General features: G+C 39.6%; 1 protein-coding gene across 2 annotated transcripts in view; it reads right to left on the reverse strand.

Annotated features, from left to right (window-relative positions):
• The window catches only part of CTNND2 (catenin delta 2), a 646172-nt gene that overhangs the window by 35940 nt on the left and 588547 nt on the right, over positions 1-21685 (reverse strand). For both annotated transcript variants that reach the window (XM_013130147.3, XM_034063316.1), the window contains exon 17: positions 2720-2930. In XM_013130147.3, coding sequence (XP_012985601.2) covers positions 2720-2930 — 211 coding nt within the window. The remainder of the gene's footprint in view (positions 1-2719; positions 2931-21685) is intronic.

Consider the following 21685-nt stretch of genomic DNA (forward strand, 5'->3'; position numbering starts at 1 on the left):
CTTGCTCACACTATTAGCCTTTAATGACAGCAATACACTGTCATGTTGAAAACCACAGATAACTTCACATGTGCCTTCTCTTCAGAAAGGTTTCAAAAGCATCTCTAAACTATTGTTACAATACGTTGGAGTCATACACTCCTCCCGGGGTAGGTAACTTCAAAAAAAATCTAAACCCCCAAAATTAAAAAAACAGGGAGTATTCGGCTCAGTGAAGAAAGGTCAAATAGAAAAGGACCAGGAAGATAACCCAGATCATTGAGGAAGCAAACACTGTGCTGTACTAATAATACACTTAAAGCAGTAGAGTGCTAGAAAATCTTGCAAAACTTAGTCTGGAGTGAGGATTGATGGAGTTGGGGCAGTCATTGAGATGATTCATATTTTACTCAGAAAAGGCACAGGGACTGCAAAACCAAAGAGAAACCAGAAAACCAGAAGTGTATGTTACTGGTTTGGCCAGGAAGTCTTCTCAGGGGTCAGGCTTTGGTACATCCTGTGACTTCTGAGAGGACCACTGGTAGACTGGCACTCAAGCTGGTCAAGCAATGCTCATGACACAACTCATTCAATTAACTTACACAGTATTTTCCTAGGAATTTATTTGGTGACTTTTCTTTTTTCCTCCCCTTTTTATCAATTTCTCACCCAGAATACAGCAGTAGGTGGGGAACTGGGAAATAAACAGGAATTTGATAAACCCTTTCAAACAAAATTGTTCTTATTACACTCCCAGCTGTGCTGGCTCATGGGGTGCTGGTAGCATGGAACAACTAGGAAAATAACTGTGCCAATCATGCTGTGAATACTGAGGAGAAACAGGAACTGTAAGAAGCCAATATGGGCTTGGCCAGTACGACCTTATGAACACCAGTTCCCTCACGCTGTCATACCGGGGAAGTGCTCAAGCCCTGGGACTGTTCCAAAAGCTAGTGGGGCCAGCCCCACACTCCTGGCACTGATATCTACCAGGATGCATCCAGTCTAGTACCATGCACTTGTAGAAGCAGCTGCTTCATACTGGACAAGATAACTTCATACTGAAATGTTTTACTGTATTACAGTGAGCATGACAGAATTTCCTATCAGTCCAACAAACAGCAACTCTGATTTTTGAACAATGGATTACCTGTGAGAAACCAAACCAAAGCAATAGTGCATGACACTAACATTTCTGAAACCTGGGAAATTGGACGTTTGATCAAGACAGGCATTTGTAGTACTGTGAGTTGGTAGGATTTCTTGTTTCAGAACTGTGTAACATGTAACAGTAATAACACAGGACTGCAACTCAGAAGTACTTGAGGGGAAGGATACCTATCATTATTTAGGAAGGCATTTTGGAATTAGTCAACACTAGCTGAGCTAAATACTTCCATTCAACAGTGATACAGCTTTCACAGTTATGAGGGATACTTAGGGATTTATACCCTTGGATCCCCTAAAACTTTGAAAAGTCAAAGCTTAATGAGTATTAATAATCTCTACCAGATAATGAACAGGAACTCAAATGCATTATTATGAGAAAAGACACATTTGACTTCAGTAAAATGGATATTAACCTGTTTGCAATATTGGTACATCTGATCTACAAAATGTAAAACAAAGTTTTAAATACATATAATAAAAGATGCAAATAGAAACAAATTGGCACAATGGGTATCACATACTTTGTTACACTACTACTTTTTACCCCTTACAATTAGAATGTAATGTTTCAGTAATGAACTTGGTATGAAAAGGGTGACAATAGAGGAAAAGAAATGTGACTACAATATCTTGGCAATGTTCTATCACATAGGCGAACATAAGTTCTCATACCAAATGTAGGGTGTATAAATCTTTCCTTCAGGGTGTTGCCTGGCTTTGTGAGGCTCTTTTAGAGCTCTGCTGCTGCAACAGGCTGTGAGATGACAGCTTCAAGTAGGTGGACTGATGGGTTTTGTACACTACTGTTAAGGCTTTTTGTTTTCAAACTGCCATAGTCCCACTGCACTATACTTCTGCAGGCTGACAAATACGAGAACCAGGCTGTTTTAGGCAAAAGAAGGATAAAGGGTGAAATCTTCATGTAGGCTGCATACACAGGAAAACAGACAAGATGAAACCACAGCTTCTCTGGAAATATCAGTCACGTGTAAGATTTTTGCATGTTTTGGTGCCTCACAACGTAGCCTGCAGGTATCCTAATGCTCTCTCAGAAGAAAGGTGTTAGGAAAATCACTGAATCCATTTTTGCACTATGCCCCACCTTATGAGCAGGCTGGTGGCCTAGAAAAGGGTGCTGTGAAGAGGAACAGTGATTTTGTATTCTTCACTCCCAGAGCAAGAAGAGTGGTAACAGAACTGTGGTAGGGTCCTTTCACAGGATCCCTCCACCTGCATGTTACCCCTTCTGTGGGGTGCAATCCAACAGCTCTGGTCTAATGTTTTCCAGGATCTTCTGCCCAGAAGCAGTGGTTACTGTAGACAATTACTCTTCCTTAAACTGAACAGGCAGTGCACTCCATGCACTACCGACAGAATATCAAAAATAAATCACAGCAGAGACCTTTGCTATTGGTATTGTCTGTTTCTTGTCACCTTTCTTACTGGGCATATGATTTCTGATGAAACTAAAGAATTCAACTCATGATTGCATAGAGGAGGCAAACACATTCAGGACTAATAATAACTACTGGAGATGTCAAAAAAGTGCAAGGGGATTTGCAAAACATACTTGTCTCCTTTACTCTTAGATATGCCAACCAGTTTCTCAATGCCGCCTGCGTCTCGTAAGGCCTTGGCATTCTCCATGTTTTTAGTGATGACTTCATGCAGAGTGCAGCAAATGGCAGTAACGGTGTCATCAGACATGGCCTTGCTTGCTGAGCTGTTGCTGTTGTTAGCGCCTGGCAGTCGGTGGACCAGATCCCTCATGGCATACTTGCCTTTGTTGAAAGAAAATGAAGGGAGAATTCAGAAGATACAGCAATAAAGAGTGACGGAGAAGAAGTACAGGGAAAACATGTGAGACTATTAGCACCACTTCCATCATTGCATGTAATCTAATTGGCTACTGAATCTATTTGGAATGAGCCACATTTATACAATTGCATGGTCAATCATTTCACACCTTAGGGACTCCTAATATTTCCATAATACATCAATTGGAGACTTTGGATATGGCTACATCATGCCCTTAGGAGAATGAAATGATGACAGAAAAAGCCAAGTATACATATAAAGATAACCTTAATATCACAACTTACAGAACTTGGCAAGTTCTCATCTCCCACTGCACAACTCATAACTTCTTATGCTAAATAAAATGTGCATCAGTTGTTAAAAACACTACAGCAAATGCAAAGCCAATGACATTGTTATTCATGAAAAAATCTTCTCTGAAGGACCAGTTTTACTGTACAAGGTTAATTCTATACTACATGAACTAATTTAATTTGGTTTATTAATGTTTCTAAGAATTTATTGCTCATTACAGGACACCATCTTTTCCACACATGCTTAGTTGTATGCTTGGTACCGACAAGAAAAGGGAGCTGTTCTGAGATCTGCTCCTGTCTGATGTTTAGTAAGGAGTTACAATAACCTCCAGAACTTAAAATCTCCTAAAATAAAAAGGGAGAGTGAATTTTTAAAATGGTCACATTGAACTGAAGACTTGAAAAAGAAATTCGATTGATTACGGTTGGCCTTGATGGCCTTAAAGGTCTTTTCCAACCAACACGATTTTATGATTCTATGGCAATTATAACTTTTTCATGTTTACATGAACAAAAGATTTATTTTGTTTTGCAAAATTGTACCTGAAAGTCAAGTGGTGCCTGTGAAAATAGCACAAGAGCAGCTTCTGAGAATTTACACATATACATATAGTATCACTGTAAATATATAAATGTAAATATATAAATGTAGAGCAGGGTTAGCACTGGCACAGCTGTATGAGAAGCCTCACACCAATACTATAGGGTCACTATTACATTAAAATAATTCCTTAGCCCTTCAATGTGATGAAGACAAGATCAGAGAGGGCAAGGACCTGATAAAGTTGTTGCTGAGGTCAGTTAAACAACTTTGAATCACCTTCAGTGCAGCTGTGCCAGGAATTTGCATACAGCAATCACCATGAGTGTATCATGCAGGATGAAAAAGACAGGAAAACTGGGAAAAATAAACATAATCAGTAATCTAATCTACATCACATTTTATGAATGAAATAACCAGGTGTGATCATTGTATAGAATATGATAATTTAATCAGATTTTTTGATAACTTAAAAAAGTTCTGATCAATTAGTATTTATGAGTACTTATTAAAAATTTTACTTCTGAATTCATAAATTCAGTTGTGTTTGTCCATATTTGAAAGCAGAGATAAGATGAAAATCACATCTTTTAACTATCAGAGGTTAAATTATTTTTATTTCTCACAATTTTGCCTGCTGTGGTAGAAATATAGTCAAGTCATTTGGAACAGAATATTTTTAATACAGATAAAAACTAAAATCTCTGTAGTGAAATGTTACAGGTTATGAAGAGATTTTGTGGTAACGTGGGGTCTTAGAGACAACTCATTTTATATCATGTAAAAACATTCCTGGTTATAAAAAGCATAACTTTACCAACAAAATGTGTGCAGTAGGCTTTGAATCTTAACGGTGTTGCTGCAATACAGATACAAACCTTTCCTTCATACTTTATTTCTTTGCACTTAATATTTAATGTTGTTGGCATTATTAGCTTTTCAACAATATTATTCATATCAGATGTAGTACAGATATTAACACCACTTTCTCTTTCAGAAATGGTTTGAGCAAACTGAATATCTGTTTTTCCCCTACACCTATCTGAAACACTGAACAGCCTGAAATGTTAGTTACATCTGCATCTGTTCTACGTACCACGAGTACATTAATAGCTGCTTATCACAGTGATGAGCTCAGTCTGTAGCATATAGCAAACTAAGCTTGTGTATTACAAAAAAAAACCAAAACAAAAAAAACCCCATGATTTGCTGTAACTTTTACTCTCTTGATGCAGTGTCTGCCATGGGTCAGGAATAAGTAGACAAATCACATCAGTGAGACTTTCTGCTTTACTCTGTACACACATCCAGAACAAATCAATGTTCCTTTTTCCTTTTGTACCTCACTTAAAGTGCAACAGAGCGTTTCATGATCTCAGTCCTCTGGTGGAACCAGATTACTGTGATCATTCCATTAGCAGTCAAAGACTGTCTCCCCTAGCACTGAGTATAAGGAAATTTGGATGGATGCCCTAAGCAGTTTTCCTGGAACTGGCCTGGTATTCCAGGCAGTTGTATTCTTACCAGTACACATGCCTAGACATACAGGATGCTTCTTAGAATAAACAAAGGCTTTGGAGGTATCAGGAAAAGCTCAGCAAGAAAACTAAAATAAACACAATCAAGCACGGTATAGGCATTCTGGACGTGTTAATGCTCAACATTTCTGCGGTGTGCACTCTTAAGTCAGGCATAAGAAGATCAAATCAGTACTAGATACATCAAAACAGTAAACCAGGCATTTTACAGATAGTGTGTTACAGTGGGACAGTACAGCACCACTTATTCTGATGGGCTTTAGTAATTCCAGGTCAATAATACTACTCAATCAGTTCCATATTTAAACTAAAATATATTCTGAGTGGTTTTGGTTTTGTTTCTCAGAATTGCATCAAATTTAGCCTTTGGATAGAAAGTGCCGGAAAACTCACAGCGCACATTTTGCAGACCTATAATCTACTCTGTATAGCAGCTGTGGCAGCTGGTATCCAGTTTGGATACACCCTGATCAGAACCTGTAATGACAATGCCAGGCCCCTAGTCCTGCCAGGTGCTGCCTGTGAAGGAGACAGGCTTCCTCCTCCCTGCCCTGTCCCTGAGGTGCAGCAGAAGCCAGAACTGCCACCTCCAACAGAGCTGCTCACACATGCAGCTGAAGCAGCTGACTGCAGAGACTGGCACCACAGCTCAAACTGGCCTTCAGAGGTTCACCAGAGCAAGGGGCACACCAGCTGGAAGAAGAGGAGAGTGGCTTAGCTACAGAGTCAATCTAAGCCACTGTTTACATGGTCATCAAATCTGTTAACAAGTATAACTGTTAACATATTTTCTGTGGTTTTAGTACTTGGAACTCTTTGTTAGATATCTGGAAATATATCTGGGATAAGAAAAACCCCTGCCTTAGCCATAAGAAACCGTGTCATTAATTTAATTCAAACCATAAGAAATTATATTGAAAAAGCAGTAAACTTGCTTTTATATAGAGTTAAGTCATGAAACTTAAACGTTGAGTACTACTCTTTACACTGCAGAAAACACTCCACAGTAACTTGCTTGCATTCTAAATGTGGTTTCTAAACTCATACATAAAATCAGTCCACAAAATACTACTGTACTACATTCACAGGAAAAAAAAATCAGTTATCAGTTAACTTCTCTTATCTCAGTTATGTTCCCCCTGCTTTACAACAGACATGAAGGAAAGAAGACTCATATTGTCCAGCATTAGCTATAGAAGAAACCCTTCCCTATTTTGGAATGGTGTAAATGTCAAGTAATGCAAATGAAAGCACAGCTCTTGCCACATCAGCCCAACACAGCTGACAAAACATGCGATCCTTGACTTTTGCATTAGAGCATGTTGCAACCTGCAGAGCATGTGCGATTAGAGTTACTTTTTCAATGCTAACAACTTCTTTTAAAAGCAGACTGAAATGTGTAGTGGAAACTAGCCTTGTAACGTCAGCAAAGTTTTACATAGCATTACTAGTAGGAAGGCTGGGGAATTCAGCTTGCAGCTCAGGAAGACTCCCTGATCTGAAGAAGTGAGAACTGATGAGGGTCCTAGGAAGAGAGGAGGATGTGCATGAGAATGATATTTAAAACAAGCAGCATTATTAATTTTCATTAGGGTTCATACAGAACAGATTTATCCAGAAAACCCTGATTTTTTATTTGAGTAAATTACACATTACAAGACCCCAAAGTGATTTGATGCCTTTAAAGAGGATTTACATAATATGATTAAACATAACCAGCTTGACAGGGAAAAAGGAAATCATATTTATTTCTTCAATTTCACTCATAAAGGAAGGAAGAAAGACTACAGAGCCATAATTTGGGGGCAGCATCACAGGAAAGGGGTTGTCCTGCAGGTGCTTTGGGCAGCATTTTTTTGACACTATAAATTTAAAAGTTATTTTATGAGGTAGGACTTTTCTACCACTTTAATATTGAGAGCAGGATTTATCCATCACTATACACCAAGTCTTTGACTAAAAGATGATAGTGTTTGCTTCCTAAACATTTCAACAATGTAGAGTTAACATCCTTCCCATGATAAAATCTCATTAGCACCGTAGTATATGCTTCTGTTTCTTAATTCAGGAAACTTTTTCCTTCATAGGATCAAACTGATAGCTCTGCTAAGATTCAGAGCAAACCAGCAGATTTAATGGGAGCAAAATCATCACAGCTAAGGTTCCACTTCCGGAAATATTTCCCTGCTATTGCCTGGAGACAAATTCACTGCTGATGTAACCCTATTGACTTCATTTCCATTTTCACTCATCTCTGAAAAACGACTTTGACACATTGGCACATTTATTAAATAGTTGTGACATGGCTCCCAGTTTGAAAGAACAAGATGGAGAAAATTAACCTATTGAGAGCACAAGAAACCTCAAAAAGCTATTAATTTAAACCCTGTCCTAAAGGTAGAGCTTGCGCTAATAAAAGTTACGCATCACCATTTCCCCCTCTCAAAGATACTCATTAATTCACATCAAGTAGCTAGGTAACATAAAACCAGCAAAATACTACCATATTTTATTGTATGTTACAGAAACTCTATTCCATAACTACTGGTGTCTGTATGTCACAAAGCATGTGAATTTTGTTCTCTTCGTTCTAACATGTGTGCTCCACTTAAGTTTCCAGACATATGTGGCTCTGTACATTTTTATCATCCTTGTGTTTTTAATACCACTCAATTTCAGTATTTCAAAACCTTTATAGAAAGAATATAACTGGGACAGCTTCTATTATTACTTTCAATCATTACTTACTAAATGTGCCCAAATTGTCTGTTTAATTCAGATGGAACAAATTTTGATCATGAGTCAGTGTATTCAACTGATAGTCTAATAAATCAGAGTGTATTCATCATGATAGTCATGGCAGAAATACCACTACTGTATTTGATAGATAGTTCATTTGTGAACCATGCTTTCTCTTGTCATGCACTGCTGTTCTAAGGTGTAATCGATAATCAGTATTGGCACTACAGTAGCACCTGAAAGTGCCCCTCAGGATCTAGCTGCTGCTGTTCCAGAGGAATCCTGTCCCTTCACTGAACACAGGACATCTAGTACATACTGTAGTGTAAGATGGGGTGTAAGAGCCCGCAAAAAATGATTATGCTTATACAGTATGCCACAAACTCCGGAGCTGGACTGCCTAGATAGTATAGGTATTTTGTAGACATTAAAGCAGCAGTGAAACCCATGTGATTTAAAAGGGTAAAGGTTTGCTACTTTTCACAGGAGACTTTCCTCTGCTACTGAAACACTCAAGGAGAAAAACTACCCTGAATTTTAAGGCGAAATAGGTTAAGAGGTAAGAAATACTGTCAGGCTATGTCTTGGTGCCAAACATGTGTAGTTATCTGTGGGACAGGGGAGGAAACAAACCCAAGAGTATGAAGCAGGATAATGCCAGTGCTGCTGGGCAAGCAGCAAAGGCAGCAGATGGAAGGAGACAAAGTTACATTTTTGAAAGCAAGAAAAGCTGCAGCACTGAGGTTGAGAAACACTGGTCCCTGTGAGTATATGATTACTCCTCAGCCTTTGGGGAGCACCAGGAAATGTTTGGTGAGTCAAGAACTAACCTAACTGATGTGGCAATGTTGGTTTACAAAGCAAGACCCCTACTGCAGAAGCTAGAGCAGCACAAATGTTAGGAGTCATCAGCCACCACAAGGTTTAACACCCTCTTGTTCAGTGCTGAATGACCTGACCTTCAGACAGACTTTCCACTAACCACTGAGCCAGTGACTTAGCTATCTATGCTGCTCCATAATATGTAGTCTCTAGCATTGCCAGCTGCAGAGCACATTGCACGTGAGGGAACTGTAAGTCACAATACTTTATCCAGAGCAACTCACTCTTTCCTTTAGCCTCTGGTTTGACATGAATGAAGCTGTTAACAAGAGCCGACTTCCGAGAGTCAAAGGCAATGGCTACTGTCAAACCCACACAGCTTGACCAATGCTAGCTAGCAGTCTGTGATGTTGCTCATCACAACAGACCACTATGCACGAAGTAGTATTGGAAGATGAAAGTGGTAAAAAACCTCAGTGGACCAAAAAGCTTGTGCCCAAAAAGCAAGGGAATTACCCCTTCTAACAAGTGTCAGAGAACAGAGGATTTTGTTACAGTTTGGAATTTAGGTATAAAAGGAAAAACAAAACCATTTTTAGGCACGTAAGGTGCAACTCGTGTCTCTAAACGCAAGGGCTAATAAAGTTTGAAATCCTCTTGGATACTTGAAATATGTGCACAGTTAGTAGGCCTGTGGAAGATACAGAGCCTTATAGAAAAAAAGATGGAGACAAAATAGGATATCCTGTACATTTTAATGTTTACTGCTTACCTATAGGCACCTAAATCTCATTCTCAGTGTTTGGCCAAAAATGTTTTTCGGTATGCAAGTCATTTAACTTCTTATGTTTGGAATGTGCACAGATGTTTGTGCACATCTGTGGCACTTGAATGTAAATGCATATGAAGACAGTTCACTACATAGTGTTCATGAACTATAGTACTGCGATTATCCCTATTAAAAATATTATCACCTCAGCTCAATCATTTGTAAGAGAATGAGTGATGAGTTAACAAACTGGTTTCAACAAGCACCTCAAAACTCATGGGCTGGAGCCACTGCTGTACCAGCTTCTCATTAAGCCTTGCCTGCCAATTATGTTGGGATAATGAGTGCTTTGAGCTAGAGAACAATGCTGAGTTTCACCTCCTTGAAGGTTTATTTGAACTTAAATTTTAAGACTCTGTGGAGACAAATTATTTTTGGAGAAGACAGAAAGAATGAGCACCATTATATACGCATCCCCTCCTGTGCCCCCAAACACTGAGATGCACTTTGCTCATGGCTGTTGAGACAGAACACAAGATCAGGTGGAAGTCTCAGATTCCCTTTTTCCCCCAGAAAAATGATACATGCTTATTACTTTTCCATCACCTCTGATGGCTGGCAGCAAGATTTCAAGATATAAGAGTGGTATTCTGTATGGACCATGACAAAGAGGAACAGTATCTTCTCTGATGCATTGTACGTGATGTGCCATTCAGTGGTTTTCTTTTTTTAAAATCTTTTTTATTGAGAATAAATTCAGCCATAGGTAGTTTAGCATATAAAGCTCTACAGGGTGCAGGAATAGTCATCTTTTACCGTTTCAGGGAAGATACCCTCAAGCTTTCATAGAATGATGAAAGTATGTGAGCTACCAATATCTCTGTTGACAATGTCAATTGAGATTTGCTTGTAAAAGAATCAAGTATCTGAAAGGGTAAGTGATATAGGAGCTTTCATCTTTTTAAAAAGATTAAAGATGCTGGTTTTATATTTTGCAAGAAAATGGTATAGCATGAGGAGAACTAGGACTCACAAAGGGCACAGTCATAACAGGGATGGAAGAGCAGGATGTATAGAAGTTAGCAGCAGTGGACAAGAGAATCATTTTAGTATTTTCAATCTGAGCATGCCATGGGAAATCACAACTGGGTGCAATGCAATCACCGCTTTTCAGCAAATTGCTTTCTCAGATCCATGATCCTTCATAGATTTTCTTTCCTGCAGCAGCATTTTAACCCAGGCACTTTCTTCCTTCAGATTCTCTGCTTCTAGAAACATAACTTCTCCATTTGATGTATTTCCTGCCTCCCTCTGGCTGATCATTTTTCTTGCTTTCAACTTACCTTCTCAGGGTTGCCCTTGCTCCCCTCTATTACATGACTGATATTTTTTCTTCCTTCAGCTGTACACCCTCAGCTCCTTGGATCTTAACCGCTTTAAGCTTTGATGTTCCTCTGCCACCTCTTACGTACCTGATATTTGAGCATGTGTCTCTGCATCTGCCTTGTCTGCCAGTCTTTTCCATTCTCTCCTCATACTGGTTGAAACACACTCAGTTTGATGCTCAGCTAGATCCTGTTTTTGACACAACCCTGCACATCCATGACCTCCACCCCCCAACTCCTGCCCTTTACTTTTTTGAACTAAAGGAAACTTTAAGTAGCTTACAAGCATAGTCGTTAGACATGAAAATACCAGTGTGTTTAAAAGCTATTGCACTTATACTACTCTTGTTATCTCTCTTGTATATCTCAGTTCCACAGACAACTACCTATTTAATCTACTGTTATTTCCAATAGTGATTTTCCTCCCATCTCAATGGAATACCTTCATATTCTGCATTTCTCTCACATAGCAAGACTGCAGATATTCAGGCTTTATATTAGCAGTTGTCTTAAAACCTAGAGATTACAGAACTTCCAAGGCTCTTTAGCTGGCCATAACCTGCTTATCCATACAGCCTATCAGTCCCAACATGTGCTTTAAAGGCTTGATTCCTCTACCCTTTGCATGCAGAAGCAGTTCAGCTGGCCGCACCAAAACTAATGCCAACACTAGAGCAGTGTATGAAGACCGTGCTGTACATCTTCACTTCCTTCACCTTTGCAGCTTCTTTTCGGCACTGTCATGGGATGCATGCTGCCACTGAGAAGTGGATTTCTGGAGAAACCTAGTCTCCTTTGGGGTAGTAGATGTCTGCAGCAGAACAGTTACAAATCTAAGTACAGGAACAGATTTATGGGTACCGTGGCCAAATGGAATTTCTGTTTTTCAACAGCACCTCTCACCCAGCACAGTGGATGGCTTCTGTTTTGAATGTTAATCTGTTTTAGCTCAGCAATCCCTATATTGTCTCCCCAGCCAGAAAAAAAAAAGATTTGCATGGTCACTATGGCTGCCTTCCTTGCAGTCTATCATGGTTTAAGCCCAGCTGCCAACCCAGAACCATGCAGCTGCTCGCTCATTCACCCCCTTTCTTTCCCCCACTCCCGGAGGAATGGGGAGGAGAATCGAAACGGAAACACTAGCCCAGTAAATCATCTAAGATACAACAGTAGAATAACCAGTGCTATAATAAGAAAGGCAAGAAGGAGGACCCAGGTAATTATAGACCAGTCAGCCTTACCTCTGTCCCTGGAAAGGTGATGGAACAACTTATTATTGATGCCATCTCTAGACATATCAAGGATGAGGGGGTCATTAAGAACAGCCAACATGGTTTTACCAGGGGGAAGTCATGTTTGACCAACCTTATAGCCTTCTATGAGGAAGTGACTAGGCGGAGGGATGATGGTAGAGCGGTAGATGTGGTTTTTCTCCATTTCAGTAAGGCATTTGATACTGTCTCCCACAGCATTCTCATAGATAAGCTAAGAAAGTTTGGGCTTGACAATCAGGTAGTGAGGTGGATCAAGAAGTGGTTGAAAGGAAGAAGGCAGAGAGTTGTGGTAAATGGGACAGAATCTAGCTGGAGGTCTGTGACTAGTGGAGTCCCTCAGGGGTCGGTGCTGGGACCAGTGCTGTTTAGTATTTTCATCAACGACCTGGATGAGGGAACTGAGTGTACCCTCAGCAAGTTCGCTGATGACACTAAATTGGGAGGAGTGGCTGACACACCAGAAGGCTGTGCTGCCATTCAGCGAGACCTGGACAGGCTGGAGAGTTGGGAGGGAGAAACTTGATGAAATTCAACAAGGGCAAGTGCAGAGTCTTGCATCTGGGCAAGAACAACCCCATGTACCAGTACAGGTTGGGGGTTGACCTGCTGGAAAGGAGTAAAGGGGAAAGGGACCTGGGGGTCCTGGTGGATAGGAGGATGACCATGAGCCAGCAATGTGCCCTTGTGGCCAAGAAGGCAAATGGCATCCTAGGATGCATTAGAAAGGCTGTAGTTAGTAGGGCAAGAGGGGTTCTCCTCCCCATCTACTCTGCCTTGGTGAGGCCGCATCTGGAATATTGTGTCCAGTTCTGGGCCCCCCAGTTCAAGAAGGACAGGGAATTGCTTGAAAGAGTCCAGCGCAGAGCCACAGAGATGATTAAGGGAGTGGAACATCTCCCTTATGAGGAGAGGCTGAGGGAGCTGGGTCTCCTTAGCTTGGAGGAGACTGAGGGGTGACCTCATCAGTGTTTATAAATATGTAAAGGGTGGGTGTCAGGATGATGGAGCTAGGCTTTTTTTCAGTGATATCCAGTGGTAGGACAAGGGGCAGTGGGTGTAAACTGGAGCATAGGAGGTTCCACGTTAACATCAGGAAGAACTTCTTTACTGTAAGAGTGATAGAGCACTGGAACAGGTTGCCCAGGGGGGTTATGGAGTCTCCTACGTTGGAGATATTCAAGGCCTGCCTGGACAAGTTCCTGTGTGATGTACTCTAGGTTACCCTGCTCTTGCAGGGGGGTTGGACTAGGTGATCTTTTGAGGTTCCTTCAAACCCTTGGGATTCTGGGATTCTGTGATTCCCATGGGTTGAGATAAGAGCAGTCCAGTAACTAAGGTATAACACAAACCACTGCTGCTACCACCAATAATAATAATGAGAAGGGAAATAACAAGGGAAGAGAATAGTACTGCTCACCACCTGCCAACTCAGCCAGACTGAGCAGTGCTCTAGCGCTTCTGGGTGACTGCCCCCGTTTATATACTGGGCATGATGTGCTGTGTTATGGAATACCTCTTTGGCTAGTTTGGGTCAGGTGTCCTGTCTCTGCTTCCTCCTGGCTTCCCCTGCTCCCTGGCAGAGCATGAGACTCAGAAAGTAAACATTACTGAGCAGCAACTAAAACCATCGATGTTATCAGTGCTGTTCCCAGGCTGAAAGTCAAAACCACAGCACTGCACCAGCTACTGAGAAAGAGAAAAACGACTGCTACAGCTGAACCCAGGACAGAGTCTTAGCTTTGGTAGGTTGGCTGGGAACAACAACGACAGACCCAGGCTTTACTATTCTTGGATCCAAGGAATTTGATCTTGTGTGCTTGCATTTTATATCCAGAATGGATGGAGTCCATGTGGGTAATTACTTAAATAATTTTCTTTTTAATTAATTTCCTACCACACACTGGACAAGACATGAAAAGGAGCTGTTAGGCTACCTATTGACCCAGGTAGTGCAAATATATCTAATTAATCATCCCATTTACACACCAGCAGATTTATTTCTCATATAGACTGTACTGTCATCTTTCCTTTCATCTTTCCACTAGCCCAAGGTAAAAAAGATTCTGCAAAGGGAAGTGATTCTCAGCTTAATTGCTGCAGGTTAAGTTTTCTGATTACTGGAGCTGGTTTTAGTCCGTTGCTATCCTCTTCCCCACTCCCTGCAGAGAACAGAGCTTTTGGAAGACCGATTTTTTTAAAAATACAGTTGTATAATTAATGTTATGATTAATCAGTGTTTCTAAAGTGCTTTGAAGTGGAAAAGTGCTATGTGAGTGCTGAGTGGAATTTTGGTGCTATCTGTATTATTTTCTGAGGTTGGGTAATATTTTGTTAATAGTATGATGCAAGGGACTTGAAGTTAGGTCATAACGAAAAAATAAGAATGTAGTCTATTTTTGGAAAAATAAGTTTAGGTTTCAAGATCTGTGCCCTGATCCAGCATCCACTGAAATTAATGAGCCTGTCTACCAATGTCAGAAGGTATTAAACTGGATTAATAAAGAAGTAGCTTTTCTTTTCTGCTTTGGCTTTTATTTTGTGTCCAAACCAGAACAAAATTCTGACAGAAAACTGATGTAGCCAGAGTGAACTGCCACTAGACATTATCCTACTTTAACTGCCCAAGTAGGAATTGCTATTTATCTTCTACAATTTTTCTTCTTCTTATGCTCCAATACTGCCTGAAACTCATGAACAAAGTTGTCCCCATTGTATGGTCTGAAAGACTGACTATTTTTGCATACTTTTATACATAACTATGAAAACACCATGGTGAAACAAAAAAATTCTTATGTGCAGAGATAGATATTAAAATCTTGAGATACATAAAATCAAAATGGATCCTCACAACACATTCTGTTATAAAAGATTAAATAAAATGCATAGATGTAAACGTGTTAGCTCCATACATATAAATCTTGGGAAAGCAATAGTATCTTTTGATAACAACTCTTCCAACAAATATCAAAACCACTCCAAGTCATACTGAAGCGTTCATATATTTCTTAATTACTGCAATGTTCAAACCTTTCAAACGCCATGAAAACTCTACAGGAAGCACTTAAAATTACTAATTATGCATGATGTAAAACCAGTAATACTGAGGAGACATATCAAAATTTCACATTGCTTTGTTGGGCACCATACAATAAAATAATTTATATTTAATAACAAAATCCTGGTTAGTATCTAAGGCTCAGTGAAGCCATGCATTACCTTCACAGATGTTAATGTCCGAGAGAAGGGCAGAAGGGAAAAAAGTAAAAGAACAGCAACAGAAAAAGTGCTGTTTAAAAATATTTTTAAGAACAGCAACAGATTTTATCCATGAAAAGGTAAAGGTATAACACATTATTTGCTTTTCTTCCTGCAATTTGGAATTGTTAGCAAATACCTCATGAAGACACAGTGTCCCTCTGTTAAACTGCAAATGTACTAGCGTAACTAAACCAGACCATACTAAGGTCTGTCGTAGTAATGAAGCTATAGGTACCTTCATTAGAAATGGGGTCTCTCACACCAGTCATTCAGAACATAGGTACTAATTTTTAATAGTTATTCCCTGGAGGTCAATTCATTTTGCAGATAATATTAATGTTCTGACTCAGTTTAATTCCTGTTCTTGACAGAATGCTTTGTGTGCTTAGCAACAGAATCATTAGAAAAGACCAAACTATATTGTAGTTTTAAATTTTAATTAACCTGAAACTACCACAATTTAAGGTCTGAATATAGTAGGTGTGTAAGCAAGGATATGGTGCAGAGTGAAAATACACTTTGTGTTCTCATGGAAAGGGCAAACATGCATCTAAAAACATTAACTGGTGTATTTTTTTTTGTTTCAACTACAACATGACTAGTGTTTACATTTCTCTTTAAAAGCTTCCTCACCTCTTGTTAGCTGTCCAATTAATTATTAGCTGTGTTTAAAGAAATTGTGACAACAGATGAATTCTAGTCCTGACTCCTCCATCGGAGTACAGATCTACTACAGCACAGTTCCATTTGTGCTTCCTCAGGAGGCGGGAGTCAAAGGGTTCATAATATGACTTTGTTTTGGAGTAGTGCTACTGGTGTTTCTTTCAAAGTAACAGCTCCAGGTGGCATCTTCAGGCTAGTAGCTGACACAAATTGTTTCTCTAGTGGCCCTCAAAGAAATCTTGCCTCCAGACATCCATTTGAGCTTGCTCATTGTCAATATATCATTGCTTTTTTAAGTCACAGCTGCTCACCTACATCTGAGTAACACATGGAAGGAGGATTCTCAGAACTGTGCACTCAATTTCCTTCTCTTACCTCCATGTAGATGCAATTGCTTACATGGCAAAAGTCAGAGAGTTGCTAGCTGATACCTGCTACTTCCAAAAAGAAGGGGAGAATGGGGCAAGTCTTCCAAAAGTCTTCTCCTCTCCTCAGACTCGGGGAAAAAGAAGAATGTGCCAGAGAGCAGCTGGTTCCCTGGCTCCACATTCCTTATTCTAAATGATCAGAGTGCTCTGAAAGATGAGGGTGGAGTCAGAGTGCAAATTTTAAATGTACTCTGCAGCCTTGCTACTTCCCTGCAACATGGCAGAATATAAAGTACACTGCATTGCAGGGGAAGGATGGGAGATCAGGTTTGAAGTGCTACAAAAGATCTGACTTAACAACAACAAAAGCACAGCTGAAAAATAGATGCTCTCAGAAAAGCAGAACAGGCAAAAGGTCAGATACAAAAAACTGACCTCCTAACTGCAGGAGATTCAAAGAACAATATTCCCAAATGTAAACTATTACTTGATAGACTGCTCCATTGCAAATGATAAATTGAATTTGCAGAATATCATGTTCCTTTTGTGAGAGCAACTGCTGTTGTCAGTGTCACCTTGAAGAATTTTGCACACAAATATATGACTTTGCATATACTCATGCTAATAGAAGTACTTTCCTCTAATTAAAATTAGCACTCTGATTATTTGCTAGAATAATCCTGAGTTATGAAATCCAAATAATGTATAAAACATACCACTTTAGGAGCACTCTGAGTAGCACACAATCTAAGAGATCCTGTAACTTTTCTCCTGAGAGGAGTAAGTAATGAGGCAATTTATTTTCCTCATGTTGCACATCAGATCTACCAAACAGCAGGTGAACTCTGAACACCACCACTGCACATTTTTTGGTACATGGAGCTGAATTACAGAAGTATGCTGCAAAATCTATAAACTTGGACTAGGAGCTTTTTTATCTTTCTTAGGATTGCAGAGGACTTCTTGGGATTTTGAAAAGAAAAGGAAATTCAGAGACTGTATCTTGAATAAAGTGCAAGGACAGCCATAAACTATCAGGGTCACTTACTGATTACTTAAAAGACTAAGTTAGAGATGTTAGAAACATCAGCCTGCCTCTGCGCCCATTCCCCAAAGGGCTAAGTGTATAAAACCGAGGCACAACCAGGCATGAAAGGGGTACCTAGCCTAGTCATGCTTGACCATGGACTTTGTCTAATGAGATCAAGATGTCTAATAAGATATTTTATTTGAGGAAATAAGTCATCAGGAAGGTGCAAAAAAAGGAAACAAAACCTGATGCAAATAATTTCTTTATAAATCATAGAACACTTGAGGTCATTAGGATGCCCTAGAGATCATATAGTCCAACCCCTCTGCTTGAAGTAGGGTCAGCTTAGTGTTTTCTTATGTTGGATGGATTTCCCTGTATTTCAGTTTGTGCCCATGAGCCCCTTTACTGACATTGGGTATCATTGAGTATGGCTTTGTCCTTTTTACACCCTTCCATCAGGCATTTAGACACATGAATAAGAGTCCCTGAGCCTCCTCTTCTCTAGGCTGAACAGTCTCTGCTCTCTCAGCCTCTCTTCATGGGACAGATGCTCCAGCCCCATAATCATCCCTTGCTGGACTTTCTCCAGTATGTCCATGTCTCTCTCACACTTGGGAGCCCAGAAGTGGAAAAAGTACTCCAGCTGTGGCATCACTAGTGCTGAGCAGAGAGGAATGATCTCCTCCACTGACCTGCTGGTAACAGTCCTAACATAATCCAGGAGGCTGTTGGCCCATTTTGCTGCTGGGGCATGCTGCTGACTCCTGGATTTGTTTTTATTTTTCTTGGCAATTAAAGTAATGGCACAATGCAGTTGGTACAGTGAATGTGACACCACGTTTTTAAGCCCTAACCCTAATTCTGGCCACTAACCGTAAGCCCTTGTAACCCAAGCCCCTTGCAACCCAACCCTGAGCCCTTACCCCAGCACCCTTCTCCAATACCTAACATCAAGACCTGTTGCAGAGCAAAGACTGAAACCCTAACCCTTTATGTTATCCCCACCCTCACCCCTTGCCCTGGTCACCAGCCTTAAGTTGATGTCCCTAACCCTAACCTTAGCCCTCACTGCTACCCAAAATCAGGCCCCAACTGCTAACTGCTTACCATAAATCCTATGCAGAACCACCAAACCTCAGCCAAAGCCCTTCTCTAACTGCAAAGCCTAATCCCTCTCCTCAAAAGGTGAACTTATTCCCCTTACTCTATTCAATAATTAAATACTGTAACAATAAACAATAATGAATAATCTGGTAAAAAAGAGAATAAGTTGCCATAAGAAATATTTATAACTATCAATAGAGAAATCACTTTTTTATCTTTTGCACAATCTTGCTTTCATAAAGCTGAGCAGGAGCAGTGAGGTAAGGCAACATTTATCACTGTCTTAAACAAACATAACTAGAGATTTTCCTCCTGTAGCCATGATGTTTCTGCAGCACAAACTGGTTCTCAGCTTATTTGACTTAGCAGAAACACCCAATTAAATTTCCAGCCTATGAATCAAATCCAGTGTAAAGCATCTGGAAGATAGTGATAGATCTGATGCAATGCATTAACAAATGGCACTGGTTTTCCCTTTGACAGTTATGCTAAATATCTATAAAAATGGCATCACTAAACTCAGTGGATCTTAAATATCATAGCCCTACTCTTCAGAACAATTCCACTCAGTTAAATGAAACTTTTGTGGAAAAATGAGGAGAAGTAAAAGAATATTAGTATTGGTGTATCAACTTTTGAGTCAGATAAAGTTAACAGCAATATTGTGCAGCCACACATTCCTTTAAACATGAACTCCTTATCTATTATAATCAGCAATATAAAAATATCTGCAATCACATTGTATGAAATTTATAGCACACAAACAATACTGAAAAGAGTCTTTAAAGATCATTAACATACAAAGCACACTCTTACCAATTATGTGATATACTACTGGATATTCCTTAGCTCCCAGTTTTATTGTCATGCACATTCTTATCTTTGAAAATGCCTGAAATACATCCTCAGTACATATTTATTTCAAATATTAAAAGTAAACATCCTGGAGAGCATCTTGGAACCTGGCCCACTTCTGATCTATGAAGTCCTTTTCTTAAAACAAATTAAAGTAGATAAATCTGTCATTTATGTTCAAGTTCTCTTTGTCCTGGAATTATTTTTTCCTTTCAGAGACTGAGCCAGATAATGCTCTCCTTAGAATTCATAGCAGTATTTGGGTTTAGATACACATGAAAAAATGCTTGTATTAATATAAATTTCATGATTATGTTTAGACCAACTGAGGTTGGAAAGGATATCTGGCGTTTGCCTAGTCCAACCTCCCTGACTAAAGCAAATGCAAAATCAATGCAGTACAAAAAGATCATGAGACAACTGCGTATCAATAGACAACTGCATATCAATCTGTTTAAAAACATAGGTATTATATCTGATATAGTTGACATAATACACTGGATGGCACAGAGTCCCTTTGCAGCTCTCCTGCTAAAAGGCTACTGTCCATAACGAAATAAATACTTAAATATGACGAATGTGTCTCTTTGTGTGTGCACACACATTCAGGCTCCTCTCCCAGTACAATTTTTAAACAGAATTTCGCCTACGTAAATACGATGGACTCCATTATTTCTGATAGGAACATATTCTGAGACATTAAGGAAGCATGAGTATGCAAGTGGAAAGATTAGTTAATAGAGGGCAGAAAATATGCGTTTATTGATGGAACGAGAATGGAAATTAATAAGGTTTCCTATTCGTACATGCACATACCACTTCGCAGCTGCAGGTGCCTTTAAAACCCAAATCTTTCTTCCAACACAAACCACTAGTATGGTAAGATTTTAAATTAATCCATATTTGAACTATCTCAAAAACCTATGGTTCTCTTCTTTTGTCACGGCAGTTGAAACAATGCTACTTTTCAAACATTTTGTAATTTGGGAGAAATGTGGGCACAAGGTTATGTCCCTGGAAGGAATACACTGCTAGGGCAGCTGCATTTTACTGTCAGATTGCTAGTTTTTGTTGTTGCAGGCATACAGCCTGTAGGAATGAAGAACACCACCAAGAAAAAGAACCAAGAAACAAAGTGCAGGCTATTCAAATTCATGACAGCAGTAACATGGGGTCCCATGTAAGGCTTCAAGAGTTGATTGCTGGATTTTTTTGATAACCTATTAGTACTTCACACCTATTAAAATGCAAATACAGCAATAAAATACAGTACATTTGTGCATTTTGTAGTTAAAAGAAACCCTGTAGCAGAAGGTCTCATGGAGGAACACTTGTGAATCTCACTTGTCTTGACATCAGTAGTGTGCAAGAATAGTCTCATATAGCACTCTCATGAGAAAGCCAACAGAAACCACTGCAAGTAGGATAAAAAAAGTCTGGATGGTGCTACTCAGAACAGTCAGCAATGGTTCATCACTGAAATAGAAGCATGTATCAAATTAATTCTGTAGTAAGTGTATGAAGTTCTGTAGACAATTTTCTATCCTGGGTCTATATCCGTTCAGTGTCACAGTCTATGGTATGGATGTGAAAGAGAGATCAGGGGCTGAAAAATGTCTGAAGCCTGGTTTAGAATTCAGTTATCTTGAACTAGCAAGACTGCATTCACTGCAAGCAAATGGGTATTATACATAAGCAGGAGATGATTACCCACAGAAATACAGAATGAAGAACAACCTGAAGAGTAATAACTGCATAAAATGATCAGGAAGCCCAATCACGAGATAGGTATGTGTTACAGGACAGGCTGTTGTGGAAAAGACAGTTATACAAAAGTGTATTGACAATTATTCCTGGCAGAATATGTAAATAATATGCTTCTTTGTGCAAGGCTTATAGAGGAATACCACAACTAGTCTGAATGCTTAATGCCAGGAAAGAAATGGAACAACTAGAATGAGTCTAAATCAAAGTAACAATAGTTAGGAAGACAGACCAAACTGACTGCTATCTCAGCTCCAATAATACATTCAACTACTCCATCTATACTTCTTCAATCTGCAACCAAGATGT

Source organism: Melopsittacus undulatus, chromosome 1 (assembly GCF_012275295.1).
Source record: "Melopsittacus undulatus isolate bMelUnd1 chromosome 1, bMelUnd1.mat.Z, whole genome shotgun sequence".
NCBI lineage: Eukaryota > Metazoa > Chordata > Aves > Psittaciformes > Psittaculidae > Melopsittacus > Melopsittacus undulatus.